Source organism: Triplophysa rosa, linkage group LG10 (assembly GCF_024868665.1).
Source record: "Triplophysa rosa linkage group LG10, Trosa_1v2, whole genome shotgun sequence".
Taxonomy (NCBI): Eukaryota; Metazoa; Chordata; class Actinopteri; order Cypriniformes; family Nemacheilidae; genus Triplophysa; species Triplophysa rosa.
In genome coordinates, this window is record NC_079899.1 from 15865618 (window position 1) to 15892150 (window position 26533).

Here is a 26533-nt window from a genome sequence, read left to right on the forward strand (position 1 = left end):
TTGACCAACGCCACTTTTGCACACCATCATAATGCACAGAGCGACCTGCAAAGAGGCGCATTTACCCACATAAAATAGGCGTGAAAAGGCCAGTCACGACAACCTCTAACAGGCTACTGACATTTCATCACCAGTTCGAACACGACAAAAGTGCAGAAAAGACATGATTCAAGCAAAACATGAATGCTGTTCTTTTATTTTAAAACTATTATCCCATTTCGGTCTGAGAAAACAGAAATGCCTTTGTATTAGTTTAACTAATCTAGCCCAACTGACGAGCTTTACACTGAAGAGCTCTGCACTGAATGTAAATCCAGGTGTGGCAACTAAATTGTGCGGGCAAGCCTAGTTCAATAGCGCGAGAGGTCGGGTGGGCTCTACAGCATGATTGACAGCTACACTGACCAATTCGAGCGGCTCCTCGGCCGCGACTACTCTCTCGCTGACGGGTGCGCGCTGGAGCGCGTGAATGGATGACGTCGGGAGCCCGGCGCCAGGCTGTCTGGGACTCGCGCGTTAGATCAACACAGCTGGAGCGGGACAGGACACACAGCTGGCCCGCCAGCGCATTCCTTCACAAAAACAGTACTGTGAGAAAAGAGGGGACAAATCTTGATGTAAACTAAAAATGCACTGGGTTAAAACTAGAAAGAGAGTCAGCTTGGTTTAGCTGTATCTTGCAAAGCTTCATTTTTTTCTATTAAAAAGGCCCATGGGAGACAAGTATAGTTACGATCTATTTATAGATAACGAGTTACACTTTTAGAATGCACGAAAACCGCGCGCACTGTGGTTTCCAAAAGTTCCTGAGTTAGTTATTAATATTTCTATCATCGTGAGACATGTTGGATATACGAAATTTCACAAGATTTAGTTTGTTCGTTTAAAGTGACACTTCTAAAACATGAGATCTGAGAGGAGGTCTGCCAAAAATAGCAATTTTAGTCATAACTTCATATTGCCGTTTCAAATGACTGTTAACCGTGTTGGTCTTAAAGCGTGTCCTGGAGATATTTAATATCGTTGTATGTGTGCTGAAGTTTCTGAAGGGATAATTCTCGACGCCAGTGTGTCTGCTAGTCACGGGAGTTCCAGATTTATGTTTTTTTATCCATATCATGCATCTCTGCCTGAGCTGATTATTATACGCGGATGATAACAATTTCCCTCGCATTATTTCCTTCCATAAATGTTGGGTCAGTTGAAGCCAAGTATGTCCATTGCTTTTAAAATTTCGTGTTGGTGCAAAGCACAAGTTTATATGTTTAGCAAGGAACAGTTTCGAAGTATAATCATGTTAAGCTTTTAAAGTAAAGTTTATATTTATTATAATGCACAGGTCCAGCTACGATAGGTACACTGACCCCAAATGTTCTCTCAAATTTGAAAAAAAAAGCATATGTCTCAATCTGACAGCGCTTCCTCATTCCGCCAATGTCTGTTTGAGTGACATGCCAACTTTTCCAATGATGAGTTCGCAACTTGCAGAAGGCGTGGTTTATTGTCTCACAGCCCACCAACGATTGGTTCAGTGGCACATGAGGGTTTGTTTTGTTCCGAAGGGGGCGGAGCTACGCGGAGCAGCGCTTGAAAAGGAATTGCGTGCCTGCCTGTCCTGCCATCATTCAATGAGCAACGTAAGCGAAAGGAGTTAAGCGTTGGATATCAACCAAACTGGAGATCAAGGAACCATTCTAAGGAGTTCTTAGGCAATTTCTTACAGCGGATTCTACTAGCAAGTCAGAGCACATTTCCAGAATGAAGGCAATCAGTCCCGTTCGGTCTGTCAGAAACTGTTATGAAGCAGTCTGCTGTATCTCCGAGCAGAGCCTCTCCATCACCCGTTGCAAGAGCCCCACCGAGGAGCTGTCCGACATGAATGACTGCTACTCTAAACTCAAAGAGCTGGTACCCAGCATCCCGCAAAACAAGTCAGTGAGCCAAATGGAGATTCTTCAACATGTTATAGATTACATCTTCGACTTACAGATAGCGCTGGAAAACGAGACGGACGCAAAAAACACGCCCGACGTGTTTATGTCAATGAAGGTGAGGAAATCGCCACAGGTTTATAAGTTGTGTTGTGCTTATAACATTTTTTTTCAATACTTATTAATATTTAGAGTAACATTAACGTTGCATTTCTTTTCGTTCTGTAGAACTCAGAGATGACCCGTAATTTCTCCAAAGAAGATGGAGCTATGTGCCATTAGGATCGATGAATGGCAGCGTTCAACGGTACACTTCTTTTTCTCACATATTTTAGTTCTAGGGGGAAACCGTTTTACTGTTTTATCTTGATGCATTGTAGACTAGTAAGAATGTATTTGGTTTATACAGTGTAAATTATTGTAGCCAGTTATTAATTAATGTCCATATCGTTAGAGTCTTGTTTTCGCTAAAAGTTATGAAGGTCAAGGGGACGTGTTATCACAAAGTCTGTTCAGCGTCGTCTTGTCTTTTGGCCTTTGTGCCAATAAGCAAACAAGCTCGGATTCCCCTATCAGTTCCAGCAAATGAAAGTTTTCTAGTTGGCGCCAGACTGTCTACAGACAGCCTGAATCCACAATGTGTGTGTGTGTGCGTGCGTGCGTGCGTGCGTGCGTGCGTGTGTGTGCGTGCGTGTGCGCGCGCGTGATTGAACGCTGAGTTAACTTTTCTCCCTCTCATCTATGCTGCAGGTGCTGGATAGAAACTTTTCTCCTCTACTTATGGAAGAAAAGAGAGTGAAGGGGTGAGCCGGGTGAAGGAGTGAGGCTCTATTCAGAGTGTGGGAAAGCAATCTGCGCCCCTCTCGAGCGGTCTATTCTTTGGTCACTGGACACTTGAGCAAACCAAAGCCAATGAGTTTTGAAGATCACAAAAAGAAAAGCCTTCAGATTTTTGTCGTAATCATTCCTATTTTTGTGGCAACAATCAAGCATTGTGTATTTTGTACTGGCTACATTCCTGACTATTTGGACTAACTAATATCTCTTCACACACCCTTCCTTCCCAGCCGTTCTTGGAGAATACCCTTCCCCTCCTTTTCCCCCCTTTTAAAACATTTCCAAATTTCAGCATGGCTGCAGTTTTCTCAGTGATTTTGTTTATCATCGGGATGGTGTGTAGGCTACATATTGTGCTTGGGGGTGTGTGTTTTATGGGGTGGGCTGGGCCTTGGGCAGCGGGAATGCAGACGTGGATTAGAATTTGAACTCTATAATATAGAGTGGATTGTATATGTTTGTGGGGATTGTCTATTTCTACAGACTGTCAGATCAACGAGTTTCATAAACTCCTTTAAGAGTTTTTGCTTTGTACACTCACACTTTTTACACAAGAAAATAAATAATTCATGAAAATGACAAGTGGTTCATTACTTATTTACTTGTATTATTTATCAATATTGTTTAAATAACCCAATGCATGCTGTTAGCTGTCTTTATAGCTTTTGGTAGGCTATTTTGAATATTTTGAATATAAACTGATTAAATATACTGTATAGCATAAAATAAAAAGTGATTCCCTCCACACACTTTTGTACATTGATAGGAAACAAAAATAAGTAATTGTTGTGGCACGTAATTTTACTTTCAAAACATACAATGAATAAACTAAACATGAGAGGGTGTTTGGAAAGACTGAAGTATGAGACATCGCCTACTAGTAGTGTGATAAAAAAAAAGAAAAATAATCTTATCTACCAAGATTTTTCCCCAGATAGTCATCACGGACTTTTTTTGGTGTTTGGCATATGATCTGTAACTGCCCTACGCAACAATGTGTACACGTGAGTCACTTGTATTGTACCAAAATAGTACCGATGTCCTCTGAATGTCGGTGATTTCTCACTTTTTCTTTCAAAAAGATTTGAGTTCAGATTAAAAGTGCCAAACGAATACGAACCAGAATCTCTCTCTATCTCTAGGATTCTTATCGTCTTATAAAGCGGTCCGTCTTTGCCTATTAAGAACAAATTTGAATATGAATAGGTTCATGTAACGTGTTTTGTAGTCGTATTGTAAAACTTTTCTGTTTGGCAAAAACACAATATATTGGCGCCACCGTGTGGATCGTATATGGTTTAATCGCGTATACAAGTTTTGTCCAAATATTCAGTAAGATTTTCCATTTTATCGAGTTCATGTATGCCTCTCTAATACTCATAAAGCCAATTGTAACGACTGTTACTCTCATTTATGGTTGCAGTTATTTGAAAAACCTTCAAAAATAAATTTCACTCTGTGTCTGCTTCTCAGTAAGCTGGTAAGGTCCTTCCAAATGATTTTGAAAATGTGTCCCTTTTGAAAATCTGACAAGTCACACCTTTTATCTCTTTTACTAAGCACAGCTGAACAAAACTTATTCTAGCTGGTCCAAAACATTGTTTTTGCATGTAACATATGTAATGTAAATAATATAAATAAACAAACGATAACTGCAATGTTTGTTTTTATATTAGCCTACACAATATTATCACAATTATAACAATGTTTGTTCATGTTATTTTGTCCAATCCCTGTATCTCTCCAGGAGATGGCACACTAGAGGACCCCACTTGAATCTCATTTGCAGGTTATCTGAAACTGCTGTGCACTCCACATGCTGTAGATGAAAGTTATGGTAGCTACTGTATCAGATATTATAAGAAAAAATAATAATTTGACAAAAATGTTTCCTTTCTGACTTAGAGTAAATATCATTTTCTCCCATTAAAGAACGTGGATCCCTCTTAATATTGCACTAATCATAAGAGAACATACTGACATATTTGTCAGTGCAAAAGTAACTGTGTATCAGTGTATTATGTGTTGTTATATTTTACACATTTGCATGTATAGTAACAGTATAATAGATCTGCTTGTAGTTAAAATGCTACTTCATTTGTAAGGTGGGACTGTCTTTAACCCGCAAGAACATTGTTTCTGATATTTAGGAAACGTTTAAATATAACCTAAAATACAGATATTTGGCCTTCTGTGTATATTGTGAATACATTTACTCACCCTTAGCTTGTTCCAAACCTGTATACATTTATTTCTTCTGCTAAACACAAAGGAAGATATTTGGAAAAATGTCAGTAACCAAACAGATCTCATCCCCCATTGACTCCCATAGTATTTATTTCCCCTATACTATGGCAGTAAATGGGGGATGATATCTGTTTGGTTGCAAGCATTCTTCCAAATATATTTCTCTGTGTTCGCCAGAACAAATAAATGTTTACAGGTGTGGAACAACCTGAGGGCGAGTAAATGATGACAGAATTTTCATTTTTGGGTGAACTCCCTTTAACGTTTCGCATAGTTTTTTTTTCTACGTACGATATTTCTCCAGGAGATGGCACACTAGAGCACCCCAGCTGAACTTCACCTCAAAAGAACTTAAAGCTGCTGTGCTCTCCACGATCTGTATAATAGAGATCAGACTTCGAATGTTATCAAACAAACACCCGCAAAGTTGTGATTCGACAAAAAAGTTTCCTTTCTGATTAAAAGTGTCATTATATTTTGTGTGGAAAAATAACTCAGTGTGTGTGTTATATTAAACACAGTTTAGATATGCTTGTATTTTTTTTAAAGAAAGCTGCTAGTTCATTTGTAAAGATGGACTGTCCCTTTAAAGAACACTATAGCCATTAGTGAATCACTGGCCAAATGGTAAGGTGGCAGACACAACCATCGTCAGAAACATGGTGGTGGGGGTCACTCTTTTGTACCATATTATGAGATCCCTTTCAAGTAAGGCTTCTTTTTTGTTTCTTTATAGTTATTGTTATAAGTTACCGTTGGAAACAAAACAGACATTAAAGATGAATAGATACGTGACAATGACAAATTTGGAAACCATGTAAACACATAATGACCAAGCTCTTAATATGTCCTGCGATTCTGTGTGTTTTATATGTGTAACGTTAAATGCTTTGATGTGAAGAATTTAATGTCTGTTGTTTTCTATCTATTGATTGAACAATGTGTATTTTAAGATATTAACATGAGTTCGTTTATTTGTAAAAGATCCATGGGATATGTGTTGGCTTCATATAAACATTAGGAGCAAGCTAATATTGTAATCCTGGAAAAATATCGCCCTTGTTCACAAAAGAGATAAAAGAAAAGTGCGCTGTATCTTTAAGAGGAAGACCGCTAGGCATCAACTGTTACATGTAAATATTCAGAATCGAACAAGTCAGGCGTGCCAGCAGCCAATCATAGAGCGACTTGAGCCGCGGGAGATCCAAATTTCGCGGGACGTAATTTGGCGCTAAAATAGCACCTCTCTGTTGAGCTGTTGTCAAAGCGAGCTATTCTTAAGGAGAGGTAGTATAGACAGACAGGAACATTTCTCACCATCACCGGCTTTGCGCAGGAACAACAATAAGACTGTTTTCAAGCTTTTCTTTTCTCTTTGAAAGAGGTAGTTTTATAAAGTTTAAAGACGTTGGATATTTATATATACAAGTTATTTTCTGTTTATTAAGCCAAAATTGCTTCTTTCGTGCCTCTTCAACAAAGAGTACTCGGAGAGATCATTCATCCCAAAGCTAAACGTCTTTTGTGTATTTCGGAATGTTTTAATTTTTGTGATTTTAAACGCATAATTTATCATAGTATTTATTATACTATATAACACATTTTGACAGTAGATTCGTTCCGCAGTCAACCACAGGCGGCTTCGCGTATTAAAAGTGTTTCTTAAGCTCCAGTTTTGCGTGGTTTCGTTCATTTTGCGTGAAAAATGATCCGGATACCAAGAGGGATTTCTCCTGCTTCTGGAAGAGGCGCAGTCTCAGGACTCTCAGGTTCACAGAAGAAAACGCTGCCCGCAATGAGGACGGATTTCTTCAACACGGGACTCGCAAGCCCACCGATGAATTCGGTACCGACTGGATACTTCACTCAAATCGGGAACACGACAGCTGCGGAGCAGAGACCCAACTGCCTGTATGCGACCCCCCACGGGCCTGAACCTAAGCCGGTGCGGACATCCTCTGGTCGGCTACCGGTAAGCTTCTTTCGACCGCCACTCATACACGATTCAACCTTATTATTAGTAAGCTATAAAGCTGTATACTTGTTGTAACATGTTTAGCAATATAATAACATGCAATTTACTAACGCACAGTTACGGTCACAATGTAAATCTATGAACATGAATGCTTCCCGTTTGTGCTCATATAAGACGTCATTATATGGGTCATCTCTGGTATAACTCTAGTGTATCAGGTGTTTTTCATGAAGTAATTATTAAACATTTCAGGATTTGTAGACTATGTAAATTTCAAGAAGGCATTAGGACATGCAGGATCTTTAAGGAAGGGGGATGTGAAGCTGATGGGGGAAGGGTCCTTTACAGCTTCTGACCCGGTCGTATTATACAATTCGACCCTATACGCGAAACATCTCACACGTAATTATATACAACATACTAATTCACATTCCATGTTGTCATGCATTTTATTAAACAATGTTTTCTTTCCTTAAAAAGCACATCCACACGACCCCTATTAAACACATCCTCAAACGGTTGTTCCAATATTTGTTTATTTAAATGACTGAATGAAGTTCAACTTTAGATGTTGATCCTGAAGTTGAAATCACTCCTTTCTATTCCTGTGCCGTTGTACACCTGCTATTCCATTGAACCCCCGTACTAGCTCAACCAGTTGGTCAAGAAGGTTCCACCATATCCACTCCTGAACCATGTCCATGTGATCATTTAAATGAACTCCTCTCACTGCTTCCAGCTGATAAACGCAATGAATGATCACAGGCTCATGTTGCAGTATATGGGTTATGGCTGATAACAGACCGATGGACGATTTGATGCACGTGCCTCATAAAGTTTACAACAGAGGTCTCTTTGGGTTGGGTATGGCTGATCACAAAATGGTTTCTAAGCCATATGTCTTACAGATCATATTAGGACACACATGCAGGTTTTGGCGTGGTTTTCCACTGTTCATACTGTAGTGTTAAAATGAACGACTGTACCTTTGACTTTCTGAAAGCCCCCAAAGAAATGACACATGAATAGCCCGCGTTTCCCCCTTTTCAATTGTTCACACCAGCATGCTAGAGTCATATCTCCTGCTGTGAGATGAATCTATCTCCCTTCCCTGAATGACACTTTCAGTTTGACAGGACAAACACACCTGAAGATGACGTTTCGCTCATCTGACCGTTATGAACCGAAAGAAAACCCATAGTTGGACTGAGGCTCTGGCCTGAGTTTTTTCACATGGACTTTGTCAAGGTGAAGAAACATCCCCTTACTGCTCATATCAACACACAAAACAATGACTTCAAACCGGTTTTCCTGACAAACCCTGTCTTCCCTTGGTCAGCCAAACAGATAGGCCTGCCCAAAATGGATGCCGTTGGGTAAACCTGTGTTGCTGTGTTGGGCTGGTCAGAATGCTGAAAGCATTGCTTGTGAATAAAGTTTTGATAGGAGAAAGTATATTAACAAGAAGTTAAAGAAGATACACTTTACCATAAATGAAATTTATGAATGAAAGCCCAAATTTGTATATTTATTATTACATAATGACCTGTCATTTCATATTTTCTACTGTTTTCCCCCTACTTTGTACGTCTCTTTGGATAAAAGCGTCTGCTAAATGTAAAAGTAAATATCTGTCTGTTAAAATCATGTAGTTATGTTCATGCATCAATCTTGAGCTTTAGTAAAAATATTTGGGTCTAATATCCATGATCAGTAAACACTGAGACCATTAAAGGGATAGCCCACCCAAAAATGAAAATTCTGTCATGATTTATTCACGGTCAAGTTGTTCCACTTCCAAACCTCTATAGATTCCTTTGTTTGATTGAACACAAATAGATATTTGGAAGAATGTTAACAACTGTCAATTCTGGGGCACTATTAAACTAACATAGTAGAAAAAAATGTTGAATTTTTCTTTGTACTATTTTTTTGACTACCCCAGAAATCTCAGCTGCTAACATCTTTTAAAGTCAGCCTTAATTTATCATGTAGCGGTAATAGTAGCCAATCAGTGCCAGAGGTTTTCAAACGATGCCCATGGACCCCAGGAAGCCTCCAGAATGTTCTAAGGCAGGGATCGCCAACCCTGTTCCTGGTGAGCTACCGTCCTGCAAACTGCAGCTCCAACCCTGCTTCAGCACACCTGTCTGTAATTATCAAGCAACCCTGAACATCTTGATGAGATGGTCCAGGTGTGTTTGATTGGGGTTGGAGCTGAAATCTTCAGGACAGTAGCTCACCAGGAGCAGGGTTGGAGACCCCTGTTCTAAGGGGTCCCCACAAATGTTTGAGACAGCAAAAGTTGTTAAAGACAGCAAAAGATTATTACGGTTTAATTTCTACAAACAATATATTGTCTAATATTACACTTACTATTTGTATAACTGTTTAAATGCTTCTTTATACAGAAAATGGATATGTATTTTAGAAAGGGTGTCTTTCGTAAAAGGTAGGGGTGTGACGAGACACTTATCCCACGAGACGAGACGAGACACGAGACTAGGTTCATGAGAACGAGACAAGATTTTTAAACTTTTTTAAAAGAAATCCTCAATGATGAAATATATATAGGGAAAGTTGTCTTTTTTTCACCTTAAAAACACAAAAATGTAGCCATTATAAAATCAACTTAATGAAACAAACTTCTATTTTAATGAATTATATTATGCAGTACTAAACAATATGTAAACGCTGCAAAATGTTTTGTCACAAACTCAACTGACAGGGAGTAATTGCACAAAAAGTATGCTTTGTTTTCTTAACAAGTGTAGCTTTTAGTAAAGAGCTGTGGATGTTTTCTCTATAGGCTTTAGTGCTCGCGCGTCAATCATATCACACTGTCAATCCTCCTTCCTCCACTGACTGAACCCTCAGAGCCATTAGAGAAACAGAGAAACAGTTAAAACTAGGGCTGTGCAATTAATCGAAAATTAATCGTAATCGGCAATTTTGGACTTCAACAATTACAAAAACAAAATAATCGAGGTAAAACGATTATTGTGCCACATTCCATTTTGCAAGGATCCTCTCTTTTCCTGTGGTATAAAACCACAGCGCACAGTTTTCGTTGTTACTGTGCTATTTTCTTTACATTTATTTTTCAGTCGAATTCATATATTAAAAGCCAAGCTTTTAAATTGTTCTGTTGTTTCAAACGTTAAGGAGTAATCGTGTTAAATAATCGGGATCTCAATATTGGCCTAATTGTGATTATGATTTTTGTCATAATCAAGCAGCCCTAGTTAAAACTACATAAACACATCATGTTTAATGTTTACATGCACATATGTAAGAGACAGATGATTTTTGAAGAGGTTTGCCTGTGAATGTATTTAAAATAACTTAATGTGAACTTGCAATTGCTATACTGTACTTGTGGTACAGTCAGCTGCTGCTCAGCCGCGTGCTCCAAAAGTGCTTTTGGGAATGCGAACCGCCGCAAACACTAGTGCTTTTATGCGCAAGGCGCTGCATGCACGAGAGATGCACAAGAACGTTAAAACCCATCCGTCTAGCGGGTTTACATAGAAAAACGGTTGGAAAGTAGCACCGCGGGATGGAAAATCACGTTGTCTATGAATGGTTCGGCCGGTCACTGTAGCTCACTGCACTTTGTGCAGTTATTAGCGTGTTTTGTACAGTATTGAAAGCAAGGGCGCACCACAACAAAATGTGCACTCCCAAATATATTTTGAGGTCGCACAGGTTAAATTTAGGGAGCATAAGCGACTAAAATGGTCGCCATTTTGAGCCCAGCACTCCATCATGCCAATTGCGTGAGGATATTGAAGTGAAGTGACCTATTTGTCAGATATGGTGACCCATACCCGAAATGTGACCTCTGCATTTAAGTCATCCAGAGAGTAGTGAACACACGTACACCCGGAGCAGTGGGCAGCTATCACTGCAGCGCCCGGGGAGCAAGTATGGGTAAGGTGCCTTGCTCAAGGGCACCTCAGTCGTTACCCGCCGGCCCTGGGAATCGAACCGGCAACCTTCTGGTCACAAGTCCGACTCTCTAACCATTAGGTCACGTTGGATCCTTGACATGAAAAGTTTGAAAGCCCCTGGTACATACTATAGAGCTATGCTATAAGAAATGTAAAGCTCATATAGAAAACAGGTTCCCTGGTTCACTCTTACCTTACAGGCCTAAGATCAAGTGATCAGTCACTGGTCTGTTGAAGAACGCGTGAACAGCTGTCTTTCCCCAAGACCCTGTTGAATCCCACCCATCCCCCACACCACCCCCAATATTCATCAGGTCAGTTTACCTCATTTCATTCTCCTAATTGACCTGCCTCACCCTCTGGGACCTCCAGTAACCAGGTGCCGCATCAGCAAGGTGGGTGATGGGTCTCAGCGTTAAAATGCCTCAAGCTGTTTAACTCTGTGTTATTCGAATAACTCTGCTAGGCCGCTCTGCCTGACCAAGTTTTGCATTTCAATGTTTCCTCTTGTCACCCGGACTTCCCCCTTCATCTCCTTCACCTGTGTCTTTCTTTCACTTTGACACCTCGGACTATGTCATCATACAAGCAGAATGACCTTTCTCACTGTGTGAGGAGCTAGTGTGTGTTTTTTACATTTGGGAGTGTCACAGGTGTGGAGTTTGGAGGTCATTCTTCTCACATGAGCCTCTGTAGGCGTTAAGGAACCTGTTCTTGCGTGATGGTCTATCTGAAGGTTGCATGAGTAAAAGATTAGCTACAAAGTTTGACAGAAGGGGGGAGGGGGGTTTCACATGGAGTACACTTTAAAGATCAAACCTACAGAGTAAAGTCATTCTCATCCTGGTTAGCTGGTAACGCATGAATATCTCAAGATCTACACAATGGAGTTAAACATGTTAAGGTTTTATAGATCATGTCTCTACTATTACGTTCATTTGGCTCACAAAGTCTCACATTCTTTCAAGAGTCTGCCAGAAATGTCTCATGGCTCGGACGCCATATTAAAATTTAAACACAGCTGAATAGTTTAAGTTATATAATTATATTATTCGTAGTTAGGGTTGATTTGGTATTTAATGTGAGTTAAAATGTGATGCACACAATGGTACAACCACTTAAAGGTACAGTTTGTAACAATTTTGCAGTAAAATATCCAAAAACCACTAAGCTAGTGTTATATATTTTATATTTACAATATCGCAAATGTTTCCTACTACTTGTAATTCGTGAGAAAATCGCCATTCTAAACAGTGACACGGGGCTGTGCAGTCGCCTGTCAATGGCGTCATATCCGCGTTCCCCTTTGTTACCTCCTTTACTGACGTAGAAACCGCATGACAACACTGTCGTGGACAAATGCGGAAGTAGCGTCTAGCAAGCCACTAACTTGTTTCGAGCAGTCACTTATTTATGGACCACAATTATTCGCAACAATTATAAAACTTTACGTCATCTTTAATCTTACCCATCATTCCACGCTCCTTCACAGTGTCATCAAGCTACGGCATTGTTGTTTTGATTGTGCGCCCTCTAGCAGTGATTTTTACAAACTGCACCTTTAAATGTGTTCCTCACAGCCTCTTTTATTAAATGCAATGACCTGGGGGGAATTAAGGGCTTTATCACGTTGTGTGTAAATCCTGTTGAAATAACTGATAGTTAAACTTTCTGCCTGCTGCGCTGCCTTCTCGGTGCATTGCTTGCAATGCAATATTTATATGAAACATTGCAATATTTCAAATGGTTTCATCATGATCATTAATGCAATCTCACTATCCTTGAGGTTCCTCTGAATTTTAACTGTGTCTTCTTATTTTCACTTAAATATTGCATCACGGGTCCTTTGGACTATTATTTAGCAGTATTGGGTGTGGTGCACAGATATTCCTTTAATAGATTTTCTTCAATAGATAAATATGAGAGATCATTGCGTTTGCTTCCCTGATTCGTTAAGCCCTGGGGCCAATTTCAGAAAGGAGGTTTAGTAAAAACTCTGAGTATAATTAACCCTGAAATGAGGGAAACTCTGGGTTTTAACTCTGTGTAGGTTGAACCTCCTTATTGAAACGGGACCCTGGTCATATGAGCCATTATGCTACCTGAAGGCGACAATGACCAGCCTCACAACGACTGTGTAAACAACAGGCTTGTTTGACTGCTCTGCGTACACGGATCAACACGGTGACATTACAGCAATGCGAGAGAGAATCGAGAGCCATATGCTTTTAAATCGTGCTCTCAGTACTGCGATGTCATCCGTCGATCGTTCTGCGTGGTGCCGGATGAAATCAAACAAACCTAATAACATGGATTACCTCATCTTTCCACACAAAGATGTCCTTGCTTTTCCTCGCCATCATGTTCATTTTGTACTGACTAGTGACCAACTGTCATCAACAACCAACTTATATATGCCAATACAAATATTTGTGTGCGCATGCCCAGCGTGTCAGTGTGGTCATGTGACATGCCTTTTCGGTAGTGTAGTATAAACGAAGATCGTTTTCATTTTAAAACGCAGTTTTCGTATGATAACGGGGTAATGTAAACACCACCTAAGACCCCCACACACTGTGGAACCACTGCTGTGCATTATGCTAATTTTATTTGCATATATTTAAGAAACACCCTAGTCACTAGTTTATATAATTCTGCTATATGATACCAGTTCATATAGATCAGGAAGCAACCTGGTAGTAGTGTTCTTAGTTTAGGTTTATTTAGGTAAAGCTGCAGTTCAGTGCTTTGCAAGTGAATGATTCAGCTTTAACTCCATGTGCCCTGAGCCAGCATTTCTGACTTCTTATTTCCCATTGATACAGGAAACAGGCAGAACCAACCACAAGCTTTTACACACGTGAGGTGTTATTCTGAGAAACCGAACCACACAAAGCCCTCCCACACCCAGATGGGTGTGTGTTCATCACACGATTAACTGAAGAAATCCCTATTATTCGAGCAGTGAAGTATAGTTTTATGCAAATACAGCATGTGCATGTTTTATATATGCACAAAACAAGTAAGAAAGCTGAAACATTGTGCACTCTCCCCCAAAGTACGGGAAAATGCTGCTGCACTCTCCCCCAACCAACTGCTCAGCAGTTCCAGATGTCAGTGACAGGTGTAGATGTCGCTCAGGTCAGGACAATGCAAGCATTTTACAGACACACACGGGCAGGACGATGTTAGCTCCAGCTCAGTATTTGTTACAGAGGCCATCTATCATGTCACTTATAAAAAGTTTGTGATAATTGTATTGTATTTATTTGAAATGAAAAAAAAAACATCAAATCTGTGGCAGTTATATCAACGTAATGGTATGAAGTCGGAGCTGTGGCTCAATGGTCAGAGCTCCAGACACATGTACAAGCTGTTGGCTCATGAAGACCTGGGTTTGAGTCCGACCAGGGTCATGTCTCAATCCCTCACCCTGTCTCTTACCCTCATGCTCCTATCTGTCTCCACTGTCCTATATACAGTATAAATAAATAAAAAGCCCAAAAATATTTATAAAAAAAACTTAATGGTTTGGTTAAAATATGTAAATATTATATAAAAATTATGTAAAAATAAATCTTAAATGTCAAGTGACTTTACAGAGTCATGCTTGTAACTGCATGCAGTCCTCTGCAATGGGAATTAATCTAACAATATAAAAATTTTAGGTGACATTCGAGAGATTTCCAGGCCTCCTCATAGACATGGTTATAGTTGTTGTCAAGGTCCAGAAAAGTACTAAAGACATTGTTACAGCATGTGTCTGCTTGTAAACACAGAATAGCGCTTCCGGGTTGTCAGTCAGAACGCCGGCGTCTGCCCCCACCGAATGCGCATGCATCGAAGTGCTCTCGTGAACGCGCGTGCACCATAGACTGACAAGACAGAGAAGAATATATTGATTAAAGTCCTTATTTTGGTTTGTTTTTCGCATATAAAGTATTATCGTCGATTAAAAAAAAAATCAATTAAACCACTATGAGCGAATAGACCAATTTATCGATGTCTTTAGTACTTTTCTGGACCTTGACAACAACTATTACCATGATGTCTATGAGGAGGCAAGAAAACTCTCGGATTTTTGGCTTTCGGGCGCATGTACACTTTTAGTAAGTATCCTACGCACAGTTTTATAAAGATTTAAATAGATTTAAACTGCTCTTAGATTTAAAACTGTTTTTTATACCTCTATAGTTTACCTGCATCATGTTCTAAAAATGGACTCCATTTAGAAGGCATTTTTTTACAGTTCAGAAAATGCTAGTCTGACATAAACTTAATGGATGCCAACTACAGTGGCTTGCAAAAGTATTCATCCCCCTTGATTTTATTCACATTTTGTTATGCTCTGCTGCCTTATCTTAAACTACTTTAAATGATAATTTTTTTACATTAATCTACACTCCATGCACAATAATGACAAAACAAAAAACTGATTTTTGACAGCTTTGCAAATTTATTAAAAATAAGTACATTCCATAAGTATTCATACCCTTTTCTGGGACACTTGAAATTTAGCTCAGAAGCATTAGTTTTGCTTGTTGATGATTATACACTTCGAGTGGAGTTAACCTGTGCCAAATTCAATTGAATAAGTATGACTTGGAGCGGCACATGCCTCTCTATAAAGGGTGCAACAGCTGAAAATGCATATCAAAGTAAAAACCAAGACATGAGGTCAAAAGAACTGCCAGTAGAGCTTTGAGACAGGATTGTATCAAGGCACAGATCTGGGGAAGACTTCTGAAAAAAATCTGCTGTATTGAAGGTTCACAGAAGCATGTAGCCTCCATTTATCCTCAATGAAAGAGGTTTGGAACCACCAGATCTCTTACTTGAGCTGACCTCCTGTCCAAACTGAGCCATCGATGGAGAAGGGTCTTGGTTAGAGCGGTGACCAAGAAGCTGATGATTACTCTGGTTGAGCTCCATGATCATATATGGAGATGGGAGAAACTTACAGAAGGACAAACATCACTGCAACACTCCACCAATCTGGGCTTTATGGCTTAGTGGCCAGACTCAAGCCTTTGCTCAGTGAAGACACATGGAAACTTGAAATATGCAAAAACATACTTCAACGAATCTTTCAAACTGTCAGAAACAAGATATTCTGGTCTGATGAATCTCAGATTCATGCATCATGTCTGGAGAAAACCAAGCACTGCTCAACACCTGTACAATACCGTCTTAACAGTAAAGTGTAGTGGAAACAGCATCATGATGTGGGGGTGTTTTTCAGCTTCAGGGACTGTACACAAAATACGGAGATAATGATCATGAAAACCTAGCCCAGAACATTCAGAACCTCGGACAGGGCAGAAGGTTCATTCTCCAACATGACAATGATCCTAAGCACACAACTAAAACAATGCAAGAGTGGCTTATGGACAACTCTGTCTATGTCCTTGAGTGGCCCAGCTAGTGCTTGAACCCAACTGAACATCTCTGTAGAAACCTGAACATGTTTGTCTACTGATGATCTCCATCCAACCTGACAGAGTTTGAGAGGATCTGAGGAGAAGAATGGCAGAAAATTGCCAAATGCAGATGTGTAAAGCTTTTCACATCATACCCAAAAAGATTTGAGTCTGTAAAAGAACTATAACCATTTTCTGAGTTGAGGATATGAATACTAATGCAATGTACATATTTATGTTTTTAATTTTTAATAAATTTGCAAAGCTGTCAAAAATCAGTTTTTTGTTTTGTCATTATTGTGCATGGAGTGTAGATTAATGTAAAAAAATAATCATTTAAAGTAGTTTAAGATAAGGCAGCAGCATAACAAAATGTGAATAAAATGAAGGGGGATGAATACTTTTGCAAGCCACTGTACATACAATTGAGATCAGACAGGCTTCCATAGAACATGAACTTTCCATGTCAGTTGGCCAACTAAACCAGTTTTCTGGCCACTGTGGAATGCAAAAAATTTGAGAAATGTGTAAACGTTTAGATCATGCCATTTTACAAATTTAAAGAAAAAAGTATTGGTCTTATAGAGCAAGTTTCATGTGTTTGCTCTGTCGTACTTTTTGAAAAAGCATATCTTATTTCAAATGTTCAAACTAAATGTGTGCATGCATTTGTTACTCTGTATTATTGTATGAATAGGATTAGGAATTGGTGAGGTGACCTTTGAAGAAAGGCTATGAACGTCTCACTCTGCTTGAAAAAAGGGAACTTTCTGTTTTCCTGTTTTGTATAGAGTAGGCATGAGGTATTTTGCGTACTTGGGGAAGCAAAGAATGTTAATAACTGAGAAGAGGGGATGAACATGAAATGGTTTGTTAAAAAACTGCTTTGTTTCATTCACAGGCAGTTTAAGGCAAACATTTCTTATACCAAATCACAATAACATTTTTTTAAAGTTTGTATTAAGCATTTAAAAGAAGTTGCGCTACTGGTACATATACATCTACCTGACCATTGCCTTGCTGTCTTGTTTTCCTCAGGCCAAACGGAGACTAGATCTGGAAGAGCCGCTTTATCTCCCAGAATTCCGTACACCAAAAGGGAAAGGACACTCGGCATCTGCGAGAGTACAGAGCCCCAAAAGTGAGTAAAACAACAAAGCCCACTCTTAATATTTTTGGATGCAAAAATCTAGTGTAACCACCCTTTAATGGGTTGAAAGCAAACACACCTGTTACAAACACCTGTCCAAGCATTTCTTACTCCTCGGATTAGAGGTGCAGGTGTTAATACTCAAACTGTGATCAAAGAAACAGCCTTTTGCATCTCTTTATAGCCCCCAAGTCTCCAGGCGAGCGCACTCGTTACGACACGTCGCTCGGGCTGCTTACTAAGAAGTTTGTGGGATTATTGAGTGAAGCGGCAGACGGGGTTCTGGATTTGAACTGGGCCACAGAGGTTCTGGAGGTTCAGAAGAGACGCATCTACGATATTACAAACGTTCTGGAGGGGGTGCAGCTCATTCGCAAGAAATCCAAAAACAACATCCAGTGGCTGTAAGTGTGTTTAAGAAACCGAAGTTTGTTCTTGACTTAATGCTTAGTTATGAGATTTGGATGATGAACTCGAAGATGGTGTTTTAATAACCTTCTAGGTCAATGGACAAACAAATTTTCATGACTCCTCTTGGACTGCTCAGATTTTTGTCCAATGAAATGGTCTCTGGACTGAGCCTCTTTCTTTAGCGGGAAAAGCAAGGAATCCTTCAATATGTCCCCTCCATAAGCAATTTTATTCGGTCTTTAATTTGTACATTCTCATATTTTAGCATTGTGTGCGTTTGTCTCATTTCGAACATTCAGTCTTGTGATCCGTGTGGGTTTTAGGGTCAGTGGTGTGTTCGAAGGCTCAACCAGCAATTCAGAGAAGACCAGCGCTCTCAGGAAAGAGCTGTATGAACTAGACAGGCAGGAGAAACTTCTGGAAGACCTCGTTCAGTCCAGCTCGGCACAGCTACGAGAACTGACAGAGAACAAAGACAACCAAAGATATCCTTTCAGTCTGTGTTTAATCTCTGTGCTCCGTATGTTCATATAGACAATGCATTGCACAGACATGTTCAAACATTCACATGGTGTAGACATATGGATAGTTGACAAATACACCGTACATGTGTGCTATGGTGTGACATAGCAAAACTTTAGAAAACAAACTGTTAATATATTGTATATTATTCCTATTTATAATATAAAATAGCTAAAGAGAGATTTGCAGTCATTATTTTTCTACATTTTTACACAATAGGACACACATACGGTATATTTTGTCATCTACCCACATCTACTAGTCAGTTTGTTTTTGCAATGAAAATATTTTTTCAGTGCATAGAAAAGTCATTTTAAAAATTTAAGTGTTGTGTCCTTAACTCAAGCTCACATTAGGATATGTGACCTACCAGGACATTCGTACTATAGCCAGCTTGAAAGAGCAAACCGTGATCGCTGTGAAAGCACCATCTGAGACCAAACTGGAAGTGCCGGAAGCATCTGAGGTCAGTATTAGTCTTAAGGCCGTTCCACATTGCAGGTGATGCGATAAATGCGTCATTCGCTGCTATTTCACTCCGGTAAACCAGGTGGCGCAGCTATTTCACTCCGGTAAGCCAGGTGGCGCTGTTGGACTATGCGGTCGCTGTTGTTTCAGTTGAAGAAGATGCTGATGCCTTACTGGGAAATTCGCTCACTTGTTCACTCTAAATAGTCCCCTATATGGGGAAGAAGTGAATGAAAATGAGTGAACAATTTCGGACACTGGCGTAATATATCCTGCGTCTGACAGTACTGTCGCAGACATTCGTCATTACATTTATATTACACCTGTGTAGCTTTTTTACATTATTTGTCACCTTTGTTGTATTCGTTTTTTAATAAAGAGAACAAAACGTTTATTTACTATTAAATTTATTACGTTTAATAAAATTATTTAATATATTTAAAATAAAACACTGCCATATATAACATTCATTTAATCTGTTTATTCTCAAAAAGTAAACAATAACTGTCAACAAGAACAAACACAAGTGCATAAACGTACATTCATGGCATTAACGGTCACTCTCCTCCAGCTGATTCTAATCAGACGGTTGATTCGCATTGTATCATGGGAAATATGAGTGAGTGTACATCGGACGTACACTCAAAATCAGAATGCATTGTGGGTAAAAAGTAGTGAACAAATGTAGGGAATGAGTTGTTCCCTCAGAATTCAGACAACACTACAAAATGGCGGACACACGATATAGTGCACTATATAGGAGATAGGGGGCGAATTCAGACGCAGCTAAAGTGTGCTTCTCAATTTTTATTTGATGATGCGAGGGAAGAGAGCAAGGAAAAGAAGAAAGGACAGAGGAATTAAAACAAGTGAAATGGCATATCCTCTGTCTCTTTAGCATCATTTCAAAGCGCTGTCAGTTAATGATGACTGTACACATTGCACATTGAAAATATAAAAATAAAGTTAAATAAATACTTTAGGCAGATGTCATAATCCCAACTACAATAAATTAAGTTAAAAACATGCTTAAAAGTGGTCAGAAATGTATATAACGTAGGTCAAATATATGTTATACATAAATATTAACTATATTAATAAAGTCACTATATGAATATTAACTATACATTCTGAAATAGGTCTACATTTACAATAATATAATGCTTAATTTTCATATTTATGCATGTTTGAATATGATCTAAAGATGTGACGATGTGCAGCGAACAATAAATGGGTAGTTGACGAATAAATTGTGTGACATAGCAAAATTTAGATAACAAATTGATAATATTACATTATTTTATATTATTAATATTTATGTTTATAACATAAAACAGTATTAAAGAGTATAGTAAAAGAGATTTTTCTTCATTGTTTTTTCCCTACATTTTTGTCGCCACACCATTGGACAAATTTGCATATTAAAGGCAGAATATATGATTTGGTAAGATGCAAATTTTAGCCTGCTAGCACTGAAATCATGATCCCACCCGCCATTCGAATCGCCGTCCAAAGCCACGCCTCCTCCAAAACACATGAACGTGCACAAACCAGAAGCTCTGGGATCAATTCCTATTAAATCATGTCTCATTCACCAGTGACACCAGTTACAGTACAAAGTAAATAGCGTTACTACAATAGCGAAAACCGCTAACGTAAACAACAGCTTTAAAACAGGATTAGATGCAGCATAGTTCCCGTTAGACGCTGGGTAACAATGTAATACATAAAGGTCCACAAACTACATATAGCAACATAATCAAAACCCATCTAAATCGAATCATAACATGTACCTACCTGTCCAGAAGTTACCATGGCATCATCTTTGAAACTCTTGACTCCCGTAGTTGCTCCCAGCGTGGAAAAGCAACACCGGTTATAATTGTACTTTACTTATTGATTGCTATCAGGATGTTAAGAGACTTCCAACCAGCATGACAAAAAAAAACGTTTCTGGACAGGATTGCCTACTCAGCCTTTTATCTGTCAAATACCCAAATTTTAATGGAAAAGGCTAATGGTCCATAATGGTAGGCCTATTTAATGGAAACCATTAGAATTGGGTTTCTATTGTTTTTTTTGCAATATGCATCCTTTCTAAAAAAAAAAAAACAATAGAAACCTTCACAGAAATTCTAATGGTCCATTATGAACCTTTAGCTTTTTCCATTAAAACCATTACAACCGTTTTTGGTATTATTCCAATATGATTTACCATTATTACCATTAAATCCGTTAAATTGTTATTGTTTTTCCATCATGGTTCTATAAAATCATCATGTTTGTAGTGTGTTCCGGGGGATTAAAACGTACAATACATATTTCAGACCTAGTGGAGAAATAGTAACAAATAATAGTAATAGTAAATGTGTAAAGTTGCATAAAATGTAAATACTCAATAAAGTAGTCTAAATGGTTGGATTCCATAACTGATAACATACAACATATATAAGACAATACAACATTTACTGTTAGTGTCATAAAATGTAATTTTTTTTATTGCACTATTCTGCACGTCTGCAATTGTCCAGCTGGCATTTTCACCCCAAAATAGCGGCTGCGCTACCGAAACGCCACCTAGTGGCTGTTTCCCAAAAAGCACCAGAGTTTCGCCTCTTTGTATCTATACCCTTTGACGCCGCTAAAGACTCAACAAGAGGTATAGAGACTGATGTAAAACTTTGTATAATGTATAAAACTTTGTTGTATGTAACGTGTCATTGCGTTACATGTATATGTGTCCGTCTCGCTAATGCCATCGCGTTGCTTGCATTCGCGTTAATAACGTCCGTCTGTCTGGCCCAAGCTTCCATTCCGGCCCCATACATTTGCGGCCCACCGGGAAAATTTCCGATACTCCAGATGGCCGGTCCACCCCTGGTGCTGAGTTTAATGTTTTTAACTAAAGGAAATGTAAACTACTTTGTATTTTTTCGTTCTATGTGAAGGGCTTCATAGGAATCTAGTGTTTTTGTTCTAGCGCGTTATCGCGATGAACATTCGTGCCAAATATTCACAGGCAATGTGGAGAAAGTTGTTCTGCCAAATAAATCTTGTTGCTCAAGACACAAAGTTAAAGCGAAACGAACACACAGTTTGGTTCTCATGCGTTGTTAAAAATCTATATTTGTTTTTCATTTGTCTACTTTAGTAAATGTTTTGAACATGAATATTTCTGCCTGCAAGAAAGTCTGTCTTGTCTTACATTTCACTTTTAATCATTAGGGTTCGCTGCAGATCTACTTGAAGAGCAAAAATGGCCCGATCGAGGTGTACCTGTGTCCGGAGGAATGTTTAGAGGACAGTAGTCCCATCAAAAATGCCACACCCAGAAAAGATTACCCACAACCCTCCAGCACCACCACACCCTCTCTCCTACCACCTGTTAAACCCCATCCAGTAGAGGGTGAGATATCACTTAAAATATTTTTCTTTAAAGCACATAAGCAAACAAATCCAACTAATGACTTTCATTTTCTTTCACAGGTTTGGTGTCAAAAACTCAGCCCTCATTGACAAACACCAGTGGTAACGCGTCCCTTCTCGATGTGGAAGGGATTCTGGATCTGCCTCCAAGCCTTCTGCAGATCACAGAAGACCAGCTGCCTTGTACGGCCTTCACATCCGACCCCTCTGGCCCTTTTGTTAGTTTTTCCCCTCAGCTCACTCATGAGGACTACCTCTGGGGTCTGGAGGATGGAGAAGGTGTATCTGACTTCTTTGACACATACGATCTCGGAGATCTGCTCAAAACATAAATCATCAATGCTTGAAGTCCTGGTCCTGTTTTACTAAACATTAACTAATAGGATGAAAAAATCAATTGTAATTGGTTTTATGTGGACACAGATTCCTTTTGCAACACATTATGACACAGATTGAAGGCTTAAGGATAAAGTGCACTTCCAAATTGGCTTAACTGGTTCTGTTCTGGATGATAAAATGGGCCTCAAATTTTTTTTTTATATATAGCTTATCACCGCCCCCTAGAGGTGATTGGGTTTATTTACACTATGAAGCCATTTCTTTATTCCATCAGCCATAAAATTACAAGGTATTTTTGATTGCATAGTTTAGCTATAGATATTTTTGACAACATAAAACGTATTTGTCATGTAATTTTTGTCAAGTGTTTGCCTATGGGCAATATTGTTGGTCTTTATAACTTCAATTAATGACCAAAATGTCAGACATTAGTAACTGCCTTGTATCTAGGTATGAGCTAGAACATACAGTTGTATCTTATTTTTAGTAATTATTGAATGAGATGAAACTCAGGTAATTTGTGAAGCTTTTTGTAGAGCTTTCATAATTGTGTTACTGTCAAACATTGCCAGTAGATGGCTGTGTGACCATTTGAAGTTGCACAAAGGTGCTTTTAAAGAAATGTGCAGTTGAGACATGAAACATCTATAACATGTACATAAAGTAATAATTTATACCTTTGCTTCATAACCATAACAAATTCAGAACTACACTTCTAAAAAGCAGTCATTCAGAATTAGTCTGTTCTGGATAAAATCAACGTTCAGATTTTAAGAAATGGTGCTACTTTGTTCGTTCTACCTCCATCTTTTGGTTTAAACCAGTGAGGTAGTGATCTTTCCTGTGGCACTAAACAATGATTATGTAGTGCCATAAAAAGCTGGGAAAAGCTAGCTTTTCATCATTGACATTGTCTGTTCACCAGCAGCCTCAGGGAATGTTCAGATCTGGCAGCTAAATTTAACATTTCCATATGCATTAGTCAAACTGATGGAATCATGTTTTCTGAGGTCTTAAGTTTTTCTTGTGAAATAGTAATGGTAGCTCAGGGTTCACTGCTTCACCTCTTGGAGCAGTTTTGGGATGTTTAATGGGATCTGACAGAAACCTTTAATACTGTTTGAACACTGAACTGCTGGGTATACAACGTGAACTTTGTTTCTAGTGTTTTCTATTGGAGTTGGGATTCTTGCCCCACTTGTATGGTAGGTTTTATGGCGGCCTAGACAAAGCAGAATTTAACTGTTTACATCTGGTGTGCGTAAAAATGTAGTTATAAACTACAGACTTTGAAAACACCCATCTTTTATGCAGTTTAGTAGGGAGTGTGGCTTGAACTAAGTTGATGTTTAAAACTACACTCCCACATCCAGCTGTAGTGTGTGTGTTCTCGAACGACAAAACATGTATACATGTATACCTGTATAATATACAGTATACCAGCATTCTTGAACTTTGATCTGAAGACTTTCTAACATCTAGTTAAACCTACTGTTTCTTCTGTTCCCTGGAGTTGTGGTAACATGGATTCAGCATTTGTTTAAGGTTGCCTATTACATACAGTTCATCTGATCAAATATCAAAATCAGATTTGATATTTGTCTCGTTCACTTGTAGATGCCTTCTGAGGTGTGTACAAAACTCATCTGGGATTAATTTCATGCAACTGTCCCATATGCGGACATATGTCCTGTCCTAACAAACTTGAAAAATGTGTGTATGTACAGTATATGCATGAGTGTGCTGAGGCATGTTTAGAGTTAACAGTTTTGTGAATTTGATTGTAGTGTTTAGTGATTGTCTGGGATTGTTTCAATTTCTAAATAAGCATTATGTTATTAAAATTGTACAGAATGGTTTTGTATTTATAGGTTTTGTAATTGAAGGAATTTGGTAATTGTCTCAGGATGTATCATTTTTCAAAGACCGTCTGTTTAACAGGCAGCACTTAACATTTGATATTGTGGTGTTTCAATAAATAAAGCCGTGGTGTTAAGCTGAAAGTCTTTTCTGTGCTCTAAACATGTTTTGCTAAATGTTTATGTTTTTTATTATGTGAAAACAAGCTCTACTACAGTGATGTACAGTAACATTTTAGCAGAAGCCAGTAAGCTGTAGTGTTTACCTGTCAAATAAGTACATTCCCAGCAGATCCCTAAGAAAAAGTGAGAGATACATAAATAAATATTGACACAAAAGTTAAGTCAGACTAATAAACAACAAGTCACTGGTTGGTTCTGGTACATAGATGTCGATTTGTCCCTTTAAAGGTAACACTTTACAATAAGGTGCTATTTATTAACAATTAGTTAATGCATTAGCTAAAAGGAACTAACATTGAACAATACTAATACAGCATTTATTAATATTAATTCATGTTAATTTCAGCATTTACTAATACATGTTTAAAATCAAACGTTGTCACTGTTAACATTAGTTAATGCATCATGAATTAACATGAATAACTGTATTGACATGAACTAATATTAACAAGGATTAATAAATGCTGAAAAACTATACTGTTCATTTTTATTTAATGTTAGCTAATGCATTTAATAGTGTTACATAATAGCACCTTATTGTAAAGTGTTACCAAATGACTGTTTCTGTCTGATTCTGTCATCATTTATTCACCCTCTTGTCATTTCAAACTTTTGACTTTCTTCACACAAAAGAAGATATTTTGAAGAAAGTTGGTAACTGAACAACTGCCCCCCATTCACTTCTATGGTATGGACACAAAACCGTTTCAAGTATATGGGGGCCAGTTAACAACATTCTTCAAAATATCTTTTTCTGTGTTCTGCGGAAGAAAGAAAGTCATATGGGTTTGGAAAGACAAGGGGGTGAGTAAATGATGACAGTTATTTTTTATTTTTGGGTAAACTCACTTTAATGTTTAGCACTGACAACGAAAAGTCAGTTATATTCAGGCAGGTTTAGACCTGCTCTCTGCTTTTCATATTCACTTTAGCTGCATCGTAGACCACACACAGCTTTATATTAACTTGGGTTTTGTGATCGCTAATCCTTACGGATGCGTTTAAGGCCTGCGCTTCTATTTAACAGAGTAATGCTTTATTGGTTAACTTCTTTTCTCATTGCTCATGTTCATGAGAACACATTTATACAGATTTGAAAACTCGAAGGTGAGTAAATGATGACAGAATTTTCATTTTTGGGTGAAGTATCCCTTTAAGGCTGTGATTTTAATACATTTCTTATGAAGTCTTAAACCACCTTTATGCAAATGGAACAAAAACAAGCCTGCATAGAACAAATAAGTTTGCACAGACATTACATACAGGAAAGTTTCCAGTGGAGGAATTTGAATGGCCCCAGACAGACTGTCACACCCTCCCAGAAAACACATTTTGAAACTATAAAGTAAAACAGTTTATATCCGTCAGTCTTTATACAGTTTTCTGAACCAGATCAAACCATAAACATTGTGAAATTGGCTTGAAAGGAGAACATATGCCTTATTTTATAAATATGATTACGGTGGAGGCAGGACAGCCCCCATTCTTCTTTGCATATGCACTTGGCACAGCGATTATCTTAAATTAAGCTTTCATCTCATTCCTTTCATCTTTTCATTGGTATCTCTCTTTTTCAGTGTTTTACAGTAAATGTTTGCTCCCTGGACTGACATGACTGGATAAATTATAGCTTTTCTCCTGTTCCTGAGTCAACAGATCTTGGCAGCATGGGTAGGAGGGGCTGGCTGCTGGGAATCCGTTTGGTCGGTGCTGTAACCTTTCCTGGAACACGCCTCAATTTCCTTTCAGTGGCCACAGACTCCGGCCCATTTGAAACCTCATTGGATTCTCTGTCATACAGAACCCACCCCC

General features: G+C 38.6%; 2 protein-coding genes across 2 annotated transcripts; both read left to right on the plus strand.

The window, feature by feature from the left end:
* The first annotated feature begins 1610 nt into the window (after positions 1-1610).
* Positions 1611-3347, plus strand: id3 (inhibitor of DNA binding 3). Its single transcript, XM_057344093.1, has 3 exons — positions 1611-2049; positions 2160-2238; positions 2682-3347. The coding sequence occupies exons 1-2, from the start codon at positions 1759-1761 to the stop codon at positions 2211-2213; spliced, it is 345 nt and encodes a 114-aa protein (XP_057200076.1). The 5' UTR covers positions 1611-1758; the 3' UTR covers positions 2214-2238; positions 2682-3347.
* A 2971-nt stretch (positions 3348-6318) lies between these two features.
* On the plus strand, positions 6319-24662 carry e2f2 (E2F transcription factor 2). The gene is made up of 7 exons (XM_057344089.1): positions 6319-6987; positions 17402-17504; positions 17698-17917; positions 18248-18409; positions 18798-18912; positions 22140-22320; positions 22401-24662. Exons 1-7 carry the CDS (start codon positions 6721-6723, stop codon positions 22670-22672), a joined length of 1320 nt encoding a protein of 439 aa, XP_057200072.1. The 5' UTR covers positions 6319-6720; the 3' UTR covers positions 22673-24662.
* Positions 24663-26533: the final 1871 nt, after the last annotated feature.